At 34.5% G+C, this 12,180-nt stretch overlaps 2 protein-coding genes across 2 annotated transcripts; both read left to right on the forward strand.

Annotated features, from left to right (window-relative positions):
• Positions 1 to 5,254: 5,254 nt before the first annotated feature.
• LOC102578694 (acetylornithine aminotransferase, mitochondrial) lies at positions 5,255 to 9,146 on the forward strand. The gene is made up of 3 exons (XM_006358807.2): positions 5,255 to 5,738; positions 6,982 to 7,416; positions 8,188 to 9,146. Exons 1-3 carry the CDS (start codon positions 5,340 to 5,342, stop codon positions 8,725 to 8,727), a joined length of 1,374 nt encoding a protein of 457 aa, XP_006358869.1. The 5' UTR covers positions 5,255 to 5,339; the 3' UTR covers positions 8,728 to 9,146.
• Positions 9,147 to 9,566: 420 nt separating this feature from the next.
• LOC102579029 (probable (S)-N-methylcoclaurine 3'-hydroxylase isozyme 2) lies at positions 9,567 to 11,398 on the forward strand. Its single transcript, XM_006358808.2, has 2 exons — positions 9,567 to 10,575; positions 10,707 to 11,398. The coding sequence occupies exons 1-2, from the start codon at positions 9,697 to 9,699 to the stop codon at positions 11,313 to 11,315; spliced, it is 1,488 nt and encodes a 495-aa protein (XP_006358870.1). The 5' UTR covers positions 9,567 to 9,696; the 3' UTR covers positions 11,316 to 11,398.
• The last annotated feature ends 782 nt before the right edge of the window (positions 11,399 to 12,180 follow it).

Below are 12,180 nucleotides of genomic sequence, written 5' to 3' on the forward strand. Positions count from 1 at the left end.
AGCTTAGACATTTTCTCAAACACTTGGTGCACGTCAGAAATCTTTCAACAGGAAAACCACAATTATAGCGATTTATCGGTTTGACCGATTTGTGGTACTACCGCAAAAAATGTGAAATGCTATTTGTGTTTTGTTCGGCGGTAAATTTTAGGTATTTCTCTCTTGCTGAGCACGTAAATCGTTGATTCTAGCTATATCTACGCAAGACCAATTAGCTATCAGAGAAAGTTAGGTTAAATGATAAAGAAATACCTGCGCAGCGCATCCCAAGCAAACCAAAATGTTGACGAAAGCTTCAGACAGAAATTGAAGCTCTGCAGACTAACAGAAGAGGCTGAAGAAACGATGGATCGGCCATTGAAGAGCTCAGCTGTACGGAAAGAAGAGTTCAGAAAATGGACGGAGCTTAGTATCGACGCAAGACCAATTAGCAATCAGAGAAAGTTAGGTTAAATGATAAAGAAATACCTGCGCAGCGCATCCCAAGCAAACCAAAATGTTGACGAAAGCTTCAGACAGAAATTGAAGCTCTGCAGACTAACAGAAGAGGCTGAAGAAACGATGGATCGGCCATTGAAGAGCTCAGCTGTACGGAAAGAAGAGTTCAGAAAATGGACGGAGCTTACGAAGGAGGCGACGAAAAACCCTTACCAAATTGTGAGACGGTAGTAGGAAAGTTCTAGAGAAAGTGAAAGGGAAATGGGACAGGTGTCTATTGACGAATGAAAAAGGAGCAACTGAACGTACCATCAGTACTACCCTTAGTACAACCCAAAGATGCAGTGTTGGTCCTTTTGAAGTCCCATTTCTAAATAAGGGTAATATACTGTTTACTTATTAAAACGCATAAAAAAACAAGAAATCATTTTAATTATTTAGGAAAATATTTTCTATAAAATAAAATCTATGAAAATATTTTTTTTGTACCAAACACACCTTTGAGTTTCAAAGTCCCAATTAAATACTCCTAATCAATATTATTTTTTAATTTTAAATTTAAAGTTGAAAGAGTAGACCAAATCTTCAAATATTATTATTTCAAATTATCACATTCATTTTTATTTCAAAATTTGTTTATTATTACAAGTGGATGAAAATTTATGAAAATAAAATGTGGATGAGAAAGAAATTAGTAGGCAAGATATGAACATTATTCATTAAATTAAAATCAAAACTAGCAAGTTGCATAATCTTTATTTATTTAAGGACCATAAATAATAAGTAATACAGTTGGGAAGATATGAGAAAAAGGAAAAATTGTATTTGTCACATCACCTAATTAATATCTTTTAATTTGTATCTCAACTAACATCATGCCCAAAGTAATTAATCACATGCATGACCACAAATTGAAGTAACATTTAGGACCCACAAAATCATAATTAGGTATGTTAATCAATCTGATAATTAATTATGTGAAAAGGAACATAAATTATACATTTTCTAGAGTTTTCAAGACTCCTTATAAATATCGTTGTGATCCATATGGTAATGTATAAGTTATACGTGAACTAATACGATACGTAGGTATTCATTTTGTTAAAAAAAATACGTAATAAAATTTATATTATCATGTACACTTATAATTGAGGCTTATGTGAGATTCTAACCCACTCTAGTATTTCCTGTCACTCTCAAATTCAAGTTGAAGTGTGGACTAAGAGCCCAAATAAAACATGAACCTGACTCTGATATTATGTGTTAAATCCATCCCACTAGTAATGATATAGACCATTTTGGACCTAGGCGTGCTCGACTTTAAATTGCATCACTAGGGATGTACAAATACCCGACATCTCTTTTGTGTTTTTGCTGATGTGGGCCCTAGGAAACTAAATAGTTGCAACGGGATGAAAATACCTCAATTCATGAATATGTACGCACCAGACCAGATCGTAGAACCTCCGATAAAGAATGTCCGGATCCAAGTATGAGGGGAGAATAAATGAAATTCTGAACTCCTTATATATAGCTTGGACAATCCTTTCCTTTTTAAGCTAATTTTTTGGTGTATGAATTAGACTCAATACCTAATTTAATAAGTGTTTTATCATAATATAAAATCATTTAATACAAATTTAAATTTGGTCGAACTTCAACATTAATATTAAATACTTTTTAATATAAATTTAAATTTAATCGAATTTCAATATTATTACCGAACATGGACTGAGGCATGTGAAAAGAATGATATATTCAATTCACATCCTTGTCATACACAACTGGGAGTGATGGGGAAACATAGTACGTAACATATAGACTGTAGTGGCTAATAATTCTATATTCTAAATTCTTAATAATTTGTGATTCGAACACTTTCCACGCAATAATGTTTAAAAAGTTATTCCTATGCTCAACGAATATGACAGAAATTGAATAAAAATCTTATAAATTATGTATTATGATAGTAACAACTATTTACTGTTTGATTTTTTTCTGGTAAAGATGAGAATCTCTATATTTTTTTATTTTTTATATTTCTAAGAGAGAAAGCAAACATAAATTGTGGCTGTTGACACAGTTGATTGAATCATTTAGGATGTGGAAAACGTGGTTTTTCTACAACCATATTTTATAAAATTATTCTCTGATATGTGTGTTTAATAATTTACTATCAAAAGTAAAAGAAGTTACCTATATACCACTAACATGGTTGCGGTGAAGAGATGGAACAGCCCTATCCTTAATCAAAGAGTTTGGATTTGAACCCTTCGTATGGAGAAAATCTTGTTGGGAGCGCCTCCGGAATGAGCTTTATAGTGCGTGATCCGAATTTAATCGAAACTCTAATACGGACTCTGAAAATCGGCTAGGAATTTTTTTTTACCTATATACCAAGTATCACGAGGGAAAAAAAGGAATATACCTACAATGAGAATTGTGCGCTCGTTTGTTATATTTGCTGAAATAAAAGCGTTTTTATTAGATTTTCTTTACTCAAGGCTTAAACTCAAAATTTCTAATTAAAGATAAGAAGAACCTTGTTCATTTCACCACAATCTTGATGATATTATATACGAGTGACAAAATTAGCCTATAAAATGTGATTTGCTCAATCTATACAAGTCTAAACATTGTTTAGCTTATTTCAGTTCAAATGACTCTATTTTTCCGAAAAAATCCTTATCTATTATTTTAATTTGACTATTGGAAACCTGTAATTATATATGTTGGTTGGTAACGAGAAAGGGAAAGAAAGCTACCTACAACAAATTGTGGAAAACAAATAAACATAATTAGGGAAGACCAATAAAATAGCCAAAAAGTGTAACACAATTATGATTGATATGATAATACATGTTGGCCTTTCCACACTAAAGTCCTTCCTTTAATTTCTTATATTTTGAAAAGTTGGACAAAAGAGAAGAAAAAAACACTAAAATAAGTAACTGTGACACCAACTTAATTTGTCATACAACAACATTATTAAAGAAGTAAGAAATATTACAAAATTGCAATTTTAACCTATATTGTTGAATATATCTAGCGTAACAGAAATTTAGTGCTGGCAATTTCAATTTGAAATTTAGTGCATTGAATTTTTTTATTTTTATTTTTTATTGTTCAGTGATTAAAATATCACAATTGAAATTATAGTATCACAAATTTGAATATAACTATCATAGATATCGTTTTTTTTCCCTATTTATGTAAAATGAAAAGTTAATTTTAAAACACAGCTGTTAAGAATCGAGATCAAAATGACGGATATGCACATAGGCTTGATATCATTTTCATGCCGGATTATTAGCATTTTCTAGCCCTTTTTGGCCACTTTGAAAAAAAAAATTGCTCACTAAATGCTCAATTTAATAAGATAAATTAGCATCTAATAAAAGCAAATATTCTTTTTTGGGAAAATTACGCAAATAAGCAAATTACATGTACTAGTTAATTAGCTAACATAACTATAATTTTCATTAATTACCACTCGCAACTTAAGTTTAGCTATAATTACGTGTGCTTCTCTCCTCTCTCCTCTTTTATACATATACAAATTATACAAATACAAATTATACATATACACATACAATTATATGACAGATATACAAATACAATTCATCTCTCTCCTCCCTCTCTCAATCTCATTCACCTCTCTCCTCCCTCCCCCTCTCCCAATCTCGCTCGCCAGATATACAAATATATATGTATACCAGTTACATATATACAATTATCTAACAAATATACATATACAATTCGCCTCTCTCCACTCTATGCCCTCGCTCGGTCGCCTCTTCCCTCCTCTCCTAATTTCGCTCGCTCACCTCTCTCCCCCCTTCTCCCTCTAACATGTAGCTACGGATCGTAATTAACAAACTATAGCTATGTAGCCTAGTTAAGTTTATTTTAGTGGCTATTTGTGAAATTTCCTTTTTTTTTTCAGACATAATTTAGTTAATGGGACTAATGGAACATAGTTTAAACAGTAGCCAAGAAAAGATTATTTTATGCAAATTTTTGTGCCAGCCAGCTACATTGACCATTTTATTAAGATGTAAAAGATGAGCCCAGCAAGAGTTATAGAAGTCAGCCCAGTTAATCAATGTATTGGGCCCTGTCTAGCCTATAAATGGGCCTAGTTAGATGCTATTAACGTCTCAACATGTGTTGTTGCAAAAAGGAGGATCGGAATACAAAAAGGTTAATGATTTCATGTTTTATTTCACTGAATTCTTTTCACTTTTCTTTCACGAATACTATTTCGCTATCGAGCCATTGTGATTTTTGCTGATTCACACGATGCTATTCGGGTTAGAGCATAAGTTAATGATACATTTGTACATATACTCTCCCACAAATAATAATAATGAAAGTATATCATACAGAAACTTTGACAATTACATTTTATTCCAAATTTTAATAATTCTAGATTTTTCAAAATTTGCGGATACATTGCTTCTTCATCCGATACATAGCAAACGATACATAAGTTATGTATCAAATACATAACTATAAATCAGATTCATACTAATTTACGTTTGAAATAATTGAATTATATATCAATAATAACATTGTGCCAGATACATTGTACACACACAAAATTATAATATATCTAATGAATTTAAGAGAGAAAAAAAAGAAGAAGATATTTTTAGAAATTATGTTATCTTAAATTGTGTAATTACGTTAATTTTCTATTTACCCGACAATCAAGAAAGTAATAGGAAATGCATGCCGAAATTGACAATATTTAAAAGGTTCATCGTTCCGGTATTTGATTTTTATGTTTTTTACATACAAATACCTCAAAGTTTAAGTAATTCTAATTTAGCATAAAAGATTTTTTGGTGAAATCCTCTCTATAGTTGGCGTAAAAAATTCTTCTTCCTTTATCAGCAATGAGCTCTTCATCAACCTTTTTTCTCACCAACCCCTTTTCATCGGTTTCGGGTTCGACCCATCTCCGCCGTTCATTCAACAATGTAAGGTATGGTGGCGGCGGCGGCGTTAGAATCGCCGCTAGCCTTAACGTGGAAGTGCAGGCACCGGATTTGAGCAAAGAGGTGATGGATGAATCTAACAAGGTTTTTGTGGGTACATATGCTAGGGCTCCATTGGTTTTGTCGAGTGGCAAAGGGTGTAAATTGTATGATATTGAAGGGCGAGAGTATTTGGACTTGACCTCTGGTATTGCTGTGAATGCACTTGGACATGGTGATCCTGATTGGATTAGGGCTGTTACTCAACAAGCTAATGTCTTAACTCATGTCAGCAATCTTTACTATACTCTACCTCAGGTGAACCTTTTTTGAGCTCTTATTTTGTATCTTTTTATCATAAATTTCATTTGGAATTATTGTGCACAGGGATTTAATTATTTAAAAAGGGGAATTTTTTTACAAGTTTCTTTAGTGAATACAAGTTTTTTTTTCTCTCTTTTTTGGGAGTTTTATAGTGCATAGGGATTAAAAAAAGAGTCTTTTGCAGCTTTTACTGGTATGTTTGGAAGGAAACAGGATGAAATAGAGTGGGATGGATATTAATGATCATTTAGACAAGTATGTGACTAATTCCATGGAATACTTGTCACCTCCCACCAGCAATAGTTATGTGTACGGCCTATGTTGTTCGGACTCTTCAAAAATGTCAATGGGTCGTGCTGGATCCTCCAAAAGTAGTGCATTTTTGAAGGATCCGACATGGGTGCGGCAACATTTTAGGAGAGCCTGAGCAACATAGTGGTGCTGGATAACTCTGTCCCCAAGGCTAGAACAGATGGAAAGAAATCGCTTAGTGTTTTTGTCGGGATTTAAACCTAGAGACCTTGTGATGCTTCACTTACTTCATTGACCACTAGGCTACACTTGTTGGTACTTGTTGTTATGGTTTCTTAAGTAGTCAGAATGAGGACAGGGGATATTACTCAATTCTATTTAATGTTCAAGTTTTCTAGTTCTTGTTAGAATGTGCATTCCTTGAATAGAAGTATTTATGGTTCTGGGTTGAAAAGAAAAAGAAATAGCAGTATCATATTGTGGATTCATTTTGTGCAACTGAATGGTATGAAGTGGTAATTGGAACTTACTAGCAATGTGTAAGTTTCTTTGTTTCTGGAGGTTTTTGGGAGATGTTGGCGAGAGGGATCTTATTCAGGGGCGGAGCTATAGAAGAATTTACGGGTTCAGCAGATCCGAGTAGCTGTAGTCAAAACCTTATACTATTTGTGTTATGAAATTCACTATATATATGTGTGTACATTTGATTTACCAAAAACCCAGTGTAAGGCTGTAAGCTACATTTTTTAGAATGCAGAATCCGTAAACTCAAAATTTTGGTTTCGCCTCTGGTCTTATTTAGTAGAGCGTTCCTGAACATGTTTGTTCTTCTATGTCTATAGCTTGATATATCAACTTAGTTACCTTCTTAACTGTAACTTTGTATATGATTAATTATTATGGCTTCAAGGGGCATCTTTTCTCCTCCATCTGCAAAAGGATCTTTGAATATAACACTAATATAGTGTTCTATTATTTCGTACAGCTGGAGCTAGCAAAACGCCTTGTTGCTAATTCTTTTGCAGACCGTGTTTTCTTGTCAAACTCTGGAACAGAAGCAAATGAAGCTGCAATTAAATTTGCAAGGAAGTTTCAGAGATTTTCTCATCCCGATGAGAAGCAACCTCCTGTGGAGTTTATTGCCTTCTCCAATTGCTTCCATGGAAGGACCATGGGTGCAGTTGCTTTGACAAGCAAAGAATATTACAGGTCACCTTTTGAACCTGTAATGCCAGGAGTTACTTTCCTTGAGTATGGTAGTGTTCAAGCAGCAAAAGAACTAATTCAGAGTGGTAAAATAGCTGCTGTATTTGTCGAACCAATCCAAGGTGAAGGGGGCATATATAGTGCAACACAAGAATTTTTACAAGCACTGAGGACTGCCTGTGATAGTGCAGGTTCTCTCCTTGTCTTTGATGAGGTAAGAAACTTTACAGATTACATTGCTACTACTTTAGTACATTAAGCTTATGTCTCATCTGACATGTATAACAGACCCTTATCCACCGAGTTTAGAAGGCTGTGATTGGTCCAAAGGGCGGGTCACAGACGGATTTCTCGGTTATCAAAAAAAAAAAATAACAGACCCTTACATTGAAGAAAATTACATAAACATACAAGCAGTTACCTTGACCAATAGCGCATGTCTTTGTAAAGTAATACATTGTATAATTTTTGTAAGGTAATTTCTCTAGGATTCATCAAAAGAAAACATATGAAAATGTTAGCTTGCATAGTGAAATGGATAGAAAAATTCAGCATTTTGCACTTGGGTCATTTGGATGAGAAATAAGTTATGCAGGGATTGTACTGGTTAACATTATTTCAATGATGAATAGTGGTTCCTAATTACTTCATAAGGAAAAAGCTTACTGCTCTTGTTGTTTTATGTATACTCAATTCACCATAAGCTGGCAGATAGGACTAAGGTTGTTCATATATTGCCTAAGACTGGTTTGTATTTTTTGTGTAGATAAATAGCTAATTGAAGAAATATGAACACCATCTACTTGTAAAAAAAAAGTTAGAAATTATAAATGTGATTTCAAAGTTAAGTTTGATGATCGACTTCTTGGGTTGTTAACGCTCTCTCCTTCCAACTGTGATAATGATCATTCTGGAATTAAATTGGATGGAATGAGTCAACGCACGATACTGTACTGAAGCTTTTACTTGTATTTTCTTTTATTAGGTTCAATGCGGCCTAGGAAGAACTGGTCATCTTTGGGCACACGAAGCTTATGGCATATACCCAGATATAATGACTCTTGCAAAACCTCTTGCAGGAGGTCTACCTATTGGGGCAGTGTTGGTAACTGAAAGAGTTGCTGCTGCCATCAATTATGGGGATCATGGTAGCACCTTTGCTGGCGGTCCTCTTGTTTGCAACGCTGCAGTTGCTGTGCTGGACAAGATCTCCGGACCAGGTTTCCTTGCCAGTGTCACAAAGAAAGGTCAAGATTTCAAGGAATTACTTGTTAAGAAACTAGGAGGGAACTCACATGTGAGAGAAGTACGAGGTGTGGGGCTTATTATTGGGATTGACCTTGATGTACCAGCATCTCCGCTGGTTGAAGCATGCCAACAATCTGGCCTTCTTGTATTGACAGCAGGGAAAGGAAATGTTGTGAGGCTTGTACCACCATTGACCATCACCGAGCAAGAATTGGACCATGCAGCTGAGATCTTATTCAATTGTTTGCCTGTACTAGATAAGACCGCCAATAACTAGGCTCAAATACTCAAGAGGGTTTTGTTGCATTTTCACTTCTTTGGGGAGCTTCACAGGATCATATGCATTTGCTCATGGAGATCACTTTCATGAGAAGTAACAAAATGTAATTGTACGTACAATTTAAGGTATCGTCTTCTATGAAGCTCTTGTCGTACCTGATTGTGTCATTCTGTTGGCTGAAGATTCATTTAGGAGCAAACTGGTTATCAGAAATACAGTTGATCTTATTTAGACTTTTCCTGCAGAAGTGAACAATCAGTTTTTAAGTTTTAGATGTATCGTCAATTTCCACCAGCTGAATCGAAATAATGGATGGTGTCCTGTGTATTAACATTATATCCTTCTTTCGGAAATGTATAACTTATCTATGTAATCTTGTATGAATCATAAACAGAAGTTCTTGTACTTCAAGTGAATAGTGCTGCCTCGCTTTAGTTAGGGTGAGAGTACGATTTTCCATATTGAACTTCAAAAGAAAGGAGGAGAAGACAAAGCAAGTTATATAAAACTATTAAGATAAGATTATGTGCTAGTGCATAAATTTTCAAGTGAAAATGTTTCACTTAGATCTACTCTGCTTGCCCTCTCAGGACAATGGAACATGTATCTACAAGATGAGTGTTGTAGAGATGGTGGATGTTAAGATGAATGTACTAAAATAGTTGCCTATGTAGGTTTTTGAACCTTTAAAAAAGAAAAGAAATAAAGATTGAAAGTTCACCTATATAAAAAGGAAATAAAGAGAATTGACTACTAAAATATCTTCTCATATATCACACTTATCTGGTATCAATCACTTTCAATTCACAAGAATACAAGTTAGTCAAAGAATGCTTGCCTCCCAACTAACAGATAAGTATTTGTAACTTCAATATCTAGCTAATGAGGTTACTTAAACAAATCTAGTAGAAAATTCTACCCAAAAATATATTTCAAAGAAAAAATAAACTTGTTAATTAGCAGGTCATGGCTCAACCATTTGAAATTCTTTTCCTGCTTCCATTTTTCCTCTTGCCCTTAACTTTTTTCCTCTTCAAAGTTTTCAGATCATCCAAAATCACACAACTTCCACCAGGACCAACACCATGGCCAGTCATAGGAAACATTTTTCATATGGGAAAAATGCCTCATATAACTCTGACAAATTTTGCAAAAATATATGGCCCTCTTATGTCCCTAAGGCTTGGAACTCAATGCCTAGTTGTTGGATCATCATCATCTGCTGCTATAGAAATCCTCAAAACCCATGATAGAATTCTGTCAGGAAGACATGTTCCAAATGCTATGCCAGCAAAAAGATCAGATCTTGACAAGATATCAATGGGCTGGAATTCTGAATGTCACAATGAATGGAGATGCTTGAGGACTTTATGCAAAACTGAGCTTTTCTCAGGCAAAGTATTGGAGTCTCAAGCTTATTTGAGGGAGAAAAAAGTGATGGAATTGGTAGAATTCTTGAGGTCAAAAGAAGGTCAAGTGGTGAATATTGGAGAGCTAGTCTTTGCAACTGTTTTGAACATGTTGAGTAATGTTCTGATATCTAAAGATATGGTTAATTTGGAGAAAGAAACAGAAGATGGTGGGATTAGAAATCTAATAAGGGGATTAGTTGAAGCAGTCTCAGCTCCAAATTTATCTGATTTTTATCCAGTTTTAGGTAAATTAGATCTTCAAGGTCTGCGAAAAAGAGCTAGATATGTAATGACAAAGATTCGTTCCAACTGGGAACCGATTCTTGAAGAAAGAAGGAAAAATAAAGTGAGTGGCTCTTCTAGCCAACAAGATTTCTTGGAAGCTCTCCTTGATAATGGTCTTACCAATGATTGTATCCACCAGCTATTCGTGGTTTGTTCCCTCTCCTAATTCTCTCAAATTTGCTTTGTGAGATTCATTTTCTAGTATAAACCAAGTTAATCTTTATAGCAGTTCTCTATTGAGAAGTAGTATATAATAAATTTCCTTCTAACCATGTGAAGGAGTTAGTCGCTGCTGGTTCAGACACCAGTACCTCAACAATTGAGTGGGCGATGGCAGAACTGATAAAAAATGTAGAGTCAATGAAGAAAGTTCAAGAGGAGCTCGAGATAGAACTCAGTGAAAGTGATTACCCAAACGAATCTCAATTGCTGCAGATGTCCTATGTCCAAGCCTGTATGAAGGAAACACTTAGGTTGCATCCTCCAGCACCATTTCTGCTTCCACATCGTGCTATCGAAACCTGCCAAGTGATGAGTTACACAATTCCTAAAGACGCTCAAATCTTGGTTAATGTCTGGGCTATCACAAGGGATCCTTTGATATGGGAAGACCCAGAGATGTTTAGACCACAGAGGTTTCTGAGTTCCGATATGGACTTCAAAGGGAATGACTTTGAGTTCTTACCCTTCGGTGCAGGAAGGAGAATATGCCCAGGCTTGCCAATGGCTGCAATAAAAGTTCCTTTAGTCCTTGCTTCGCTTGTTCATTTCTTTGATTGGGAGCTTCCTCATGGAAAACGTCCCACCGAGCTAGACATGACTGAAAAGTTTGGAGTAACACTGCAAAAGAAAGAACCGCTGCTTCTGATTCCCAAGGCCAGAAAATGACCACTGAGATATACTATCAGTATCTCTTATCTGTGTTATCCCTTCTATTGTGCATTGGAATACAAGTATATTTTGTCCTGCTATATCTCGTCTAGTTACATACACAAGTTCTTATGGTGCTAAGAAGCAAGTTATAGTCCCCTATTAAAATAAGATCATGTGTCCAGGTACATAATGTTGGGTCTACTCTCCTTACCCTTGATGACAATGGAACAGTATTCACAAGATGAGTATCGCAGAGATACGGATGCTAAGATGGATGTGCTAAAGTAGTGGCATAACATTTTAGGCAGAACATGTAATAGCTAGAAGGATGTCATGAGCATCACAAAACCTAGATAATGATTGTCTATTTATTGTACAAGAGATGTTTGAACCTGTTAATTTTTTGAAAAAAATCAGAAAAGAAATAAAGATTGAAAGTTCACCTATATAAAAAAAGAAATGCTCCAAATGACCTACTATAGTTGTTAGTAACATTTCTGTTTCATGACAAACAGAGAGAAAATTGACACCTAAAGGGCAACAAAATATAAGTTTGAAACCAAAAGGGTAACATTTAGACGGAATACGCTATAGTTTTATGACAAAATTCATTATATCAACGATTTTTTTTCTAGCAATAATGTAAGATGTAATTTTTCTTTACTTAGACAATTGGAATATAATATAATATTAATTAATTAGGGTTAACTAGATCTTTTCTATCATCCAAAGTAGTGCAAGAGAAGACGCAATTAATTTATTACATGATAATTAATGGAGTACCTAAATAGTTAAGTAAAAATATAAATTCTTGGCTCAAACTAAAATAACAGTCATGTCAAGTTCATATATATTGTCATTGTCATTAAAATATATATAT

The sequence above is a fragment of the Solanum tuberosum genome, unplaced genomic scaffold (assembly GCF_000226075.1).
Source record: "Solanum tuberosum cultivar DM 1-3 516 R44 unplaced genomic scaffold, SolTub_3.0 scf00281, whole genome shotgun sequence".
Classification (NCBI taxonomy): Eukaryota; Viridiplantae; Streptophyta; class Magnoliopsida; order Solanales; family Solanaceae; genus Solanum; species Solanum tuberosum.